This window comes from Montipora foliosa, chromosome 14 (assembly GCF_036669935.1).
Source record: "Montipora foliosa isolate CH-2021 chromosome 14, ASM3666993v2, whole genome shotgun sequence".
NCBI lineage: Eukaryota > Metazoa > Cnidaria > Anthozoa > Scleractinia > Acroporidae > Montipora > Montipora foliosa.
The window spans coordinates 24,294,158-24,299,157 of record NC_090882.1 but is presented as its reverse complement, the minus strand read 5'-3'; the positions used below and the strand labels follow the sequence as shown (position 1 = coordinate 24,299,157).

Here is a 5,000-nt window from a genome sequence, read left to right as displayed (position 1 = left end):
CTGTTACACTAGAACATTGTGGATTGGAGCTTGAGGGCTGTATAGTCAACTTGCCACTTGATGGGTCATTTGCTGAATTGCCTGCCGCAGTGGATTCTCGTAGAATGGCGCTTGAATATTGTGCAGTCATGCTTCTTTGGGACATGGAATCCGAAGAGTTGTTTGCCGAATTGTTGAAAGCATTATTCGGTCTGAGATGGATTCTATTCCTTCTCAATTGGGCACCAGTTCCAGTTTCTATGAGATATGAGCGGGGTGTCTCTCCCCGATCTATGACCCTAGCAGGATTCCATGTCTTTCTCACAGGGTCTTGTACATAGATAGCTTGGTCTCTGTGTAATTCAGGGAGCTCCTTGGTGTGTCTGTTGTAATAGTGGCATTGGTTGTCTTGTCTCGCTTTGAGCCAATTTCTAACTTCCTCTTGGTTCTTTGATGGCTGGATCTTACCAGGAAGTGTGGATTTAAATACTCGGCCATTCAGTAATTCAGCTGGTGACGGTATATTGGAACTCAGGGGCGTTGTTCATAGAGCCAGCAGGGCTAGATCTATGTCTTCTTTAGTCTCTCTGCATTTCAGGATCGTCTTCTTAACCGTTTGGACTTGACGTTCAACGAACCCATGGCCACGTGGGTAATGTGGAGATGACGTCACAATTTCAAACCCGTACTGGCTTGCCAGTTGATGGAACTCTCCGGATGTAAACTGAGTGCCGTTGTCGCATTGAAGAGATTCTGGGATTCCATTTTCTGCGAATAGCATTTTCATTTCATTAACAACAGCCCCGGATGTAAGGTTTTGAAGTTTCTTGACAAATGGGAACTTGGAATAATAGTCGACAACTATGAGGAACCACGACTGTTGAGCGTAGAAAAGGTCTGCGCTCAGTGTTTTCCACGGTCTTGAAGGGATCTCTGTTGGTATCATTGGCTCCTTTTGCTGGGAATTGTGGTACTTCTGGCAGACACAACATGAGTTTACAAGGTTTTCAATTTCTTTGTATATGCCTGGCCAGTAAACACAGGATTTGGCTCGTAGCTTGCATTTTTCCATACCAAAGTGCCCTCCGTGGATTTGCTGCAAGATGTTGCCTCTCAAGGATTCAGGTACTATAACACGGCTTCCAAGAAGTATCAGCCCATCTTCTACTGATATGTCATCTCGTAGGGGCCAGTATGGTTTTAGCGCCGAAATGATTTTCTTCCCACTGTCAGGCCAACCTTGCATAACTTTGTGGGCTAGAAGCTGCAGGGTTTCATCTTTCGCAGTTTCCTTTTTGAACTCTTCCATTTTGACTGGGGTGATTCTGATTAGATGGTGAACTTTCACATTCATGTCCGACACTTCAAATTCATCCAACGGCGAAAGGCGTGACAGGGCGTCAGCTGTAACCATTTCTCTTCCTGGAAGATATTTAATGACGCAGTCGTAAGGTTGTAAACGCAACAGCATTCTTTGAAGGCGTGGAGGTGCTTGCATCAGGTTCTTTTTATGGATCTGTTCCAGGGGACGATGGTCTGTTTTAACCACGAACGATCTTCCATAGAGATACGAATGGAATTTTTCGCAGCCGTATACCACTGCCAATAGTTCCCGTTCGATATTAGCATATCTGGTCTCCGCAGGGGTAAGTGCTTTCGATGCAAAGGCTATTGGCTTGTCGTTTTGGAAGAGAGCTGCGCCCAAGCCCTTAATTGATGCATCAACATGGAGGACAACTGGTTCCTTTCTGTCATAGTAGGCCAAGGTCGTTGTGGTACATATCAATGCCTTCACCTTCTCAAAGGCTTTCGAATGTGATGGATTCCATGTGAAATCAACGTTCTCCTTTAAGAGGTTTCTTAAGGGGGCAGTGTGGTCAGCTAAATTGGGGATGAATGAGCTCATGTAGGTTGCCATCCCCAAAAAGGTGTGAAGCTCCTTCTTGTCTTTAGGCGGTTCTAAACTTTCTATGGCTCTGACTTTATCTGGGCTGGGTTTGACACCGTCTGGTGTGTAGAGCATACCAAAGAAATTGCACTCCTTTGTTTTGATAACGCACTTCTCGTCATTGAGCTTGATGCCGGCCTGTCTGGTACGTTCCATGGTTTCATGCAGGTGTAAGTCATGCTCTTTATCGTTCTTTCCATAGACTGTGACGTCATCTGCAATACCAATGGCTCCCAGGCAATCACGATACGTCTCATCAATCTTGAACTGGAAAATATCTTGACTCATTCGTAGGCCAAACGGCATTCTGAGGAAACGATACCGACCAAATGGTGTATTGAAGGTTGTCAGGTACGAGGACTCGTCATCTAGTTTGACATTCCAATAGCCATTGCGAGCGTCGAGCTTACTAAAAAGCTTTGCTCCTGATAATTTGGGTGTGATTTCCTCTAGAGTGGGTATGGGATGATGTTCTCTTTTGATCGCCTTATTCAGGTCTTTGGGATCGAGGCATAACCGAAGTAGCCCATTTTCTTTTTCTCTAATGACCAGGGAGTTGACCCAATCCGTAGGTTGGGTTACTTTCGCAATGATATCTTGGCTTTCCATCTCGCGTAATTCGGCTTGTAATTTGTCTTTCAACTCTATAGGTACTTTGCGGGGTGCATGGACCACCGGTGATACTTCAGGATCCAGTGTGATGTGGTATGTGTAGTCATCAAAACATCCAACTGTACCATTGAAACATTCTGGGTACATATCCATCAGCTCTTGTTTACTTGTGATTGATGGCCGCTCTTCTAGTGGTATATGACTTCCAATGTAACTCGAGTTTTTCTTGCAAGTACCCGGATTTTGAGCTGGAGAATTGAAGCTGCTATTTGGATCAGCCTGGTTTAATTGATTTGTTCCTAGCGTACAGTGGAGGGAGACTAGTTTTAGTGCAATGCACGCTTTTAGACCGAGGATAGCTTACAGAGCCACCGTATGCTGAGAGGACGGCTTCATTCTTTTCCAGTACTTCTGGTTTGAGGTTTCCTTCGTCATCAAACTTCTCTGGGGCGATTATGCGAAGTAGCCTGATAGGCAAAACATTGCTCTGTGCACCTGTGTCCACCTTGCACTGGAGATTAATTTTCCGCTTCTTTTCAGGCTGGGTTATTTCCAGTGTTGCAAAGACTTCATCGCGTGTGTCATGTGTCATCGAATGTTGCGTGTCTTCTATGGTGTTAACCTCGATTGTGCTAATTGTGAGAATTTCATCATTGTCTTCATCGCCCCTGTCTTCAATCGTGTGAATAGATTTTTTGAAAACCGGCTTTCTTCCTTGGATAAATTGTTTCCGTTTACTGGATCGGCAGACAGATTGCCAATGATTAGCTTTGCCGCATTTTCGACATAGTGTACCGTAGGCTGGACATTTGTTCCTCGGGTGTTGTTTTCCGCAGTTGTTACAGGATTCCCTTTCTTGTTCCTTATGAATGGCATCTACACTTCTATCTTCTTGATGGCTTTCGCTACTTCCTGCCAATGTCTTCATATGTTTACTTGTCGCCTCGTGGCTTCTTGCAATCTCGATAGCGCCTGCAAGGGTCAATGATTTGTCTCGGCCTATGAGGGACTTCTGGACATCGGGGTTTTTTGACCCCCAAATAAGCTGATCTAGAACTCTGTCTTCGACTTCGGTGCTGTCGCGAAATTGACATTTTGCTGCTAGATTTTTTAATCTTGAGATAAAATCATCCACTGGCTCGCCTTGTTCTTGTCGCATTCCTTGTAGTGTGTATCTGTGAATTCGATGACTCGTCTTCGGTTCCAATTGATTCTCGAACCGTTCGAAAATAATGGCAGGTTTTTTCCTCTCTTCCTCCTTTGTGAATGTCCAACTGTTGTAAATATCCAGACCTTTTTCACCCGACCAGAGTAAAATATAGCTCATTTTTTCTTCGTCATCGGCGTCTTTGAGAACGCTTGAGAACATAAGCTGACATTTTTGTTTGAATCTTGCGAATGCAATTATCGGATCAGGAGCGTCCCAGTTCATCTGTGGCGACGCAAAAGACGTTGCTGTTGCCATAATTCGCTTCTGCTGGCCTCTTTCGATTTGACTCTAGTGATTATTCTTGTAAAATGCTGCCACCATGTAGTCGGATGTCGATGGAGTCTATTCTCGTTATTCACACACCGCGTGCTTGTGTGTGCTCTCTGCCCTTGCATAATGTGCTAACCTACTTATATATGCATATGGGAAATGTAGAATACAATAGGTGCTAATTTGGTGCCACTATGTTACAGGGGGGGGGGGGGGGTTGTTTTTATTTCAAAGTGCCCCTTCACGTCTTCACGTGGTATTTTCATAAGTGTTGGTGTCAGGTTCTACCAGTAATAAAGAGAGGCCACATGTGCTATAGGCATTACTTTCTTAAGTGAATCAAAATAATTTAAAATAGGCAACTGAGACTGAATTTGATTAGCCAGGGGATCAAGTTGACCTTATCTCTCTCTCACTTCTGTAAAGTTACATTTAACCCTTACAAGATCACAGAAAAGCAATGGATGACAATCCTTGTGTCAGGATATTTACATTTTTGTTTGCCATCAGGTCAAGGAACAGGACACAAGGTGGGCTATTAGAATGGAAAAGGCCAAAGTAAGTTCACAATGAAAAAAAAAATACTGTTCTTAGCAACATCGGTCTGCAAACAATTAAGGTCGATTTTTACCAGGAATATAATCACCTTATAGTCACATTACCTTTGACGGTGTTCAAATCCTCATCCCCATACTGGTCACATTACCTTTGACGGTGTTCAAATCCTCAGCCCCATACTAAAACGTAAGAATACTAGTGTGGAGGAGATCAGTCTCTTCATTGCAGACTCCCACAACAGCGCAAAAGTAAGAGGTTCATTGTTTTAATCCTGTTATAAGGGAGACCATAGACGCATGGATTGATTAGCGCATTATTTTCTTGTTCTTAATTCTGTTGGTTATAAAGTAGTCCAAGCTGTTTTTTCCGGTCTTTATCAAGACAGTACTTCTATTTTTTTTCATTGGCACTGTCTTAGGGCTT

General features: G+C 43.7%; 1 protein-coding gene across 1 annotated transcript in view; it reads left to right on the top strand.

Moving 5' to 3' along the window:
• The first annotated feature begins 4,562 nt into the window (after window positions 1-4,562).
• LOC137984544 (ankyrin-1-like) overlaps window positions 4,563-5,000 on the top strand; it is a 15,027-nt gene continuing 14,589 nt past the window's right edge. Inside the window, exon 1 of the mRNA XM_068831710.1 lies at window positions 4,563-4,577. Within this exon, the coding sequence (XP_068687811.1) occupies window positions 4,563-4,577 (15 nt within the window). The remainder of the gene's footprint in view (window positions 4,578-5,000) is intronic.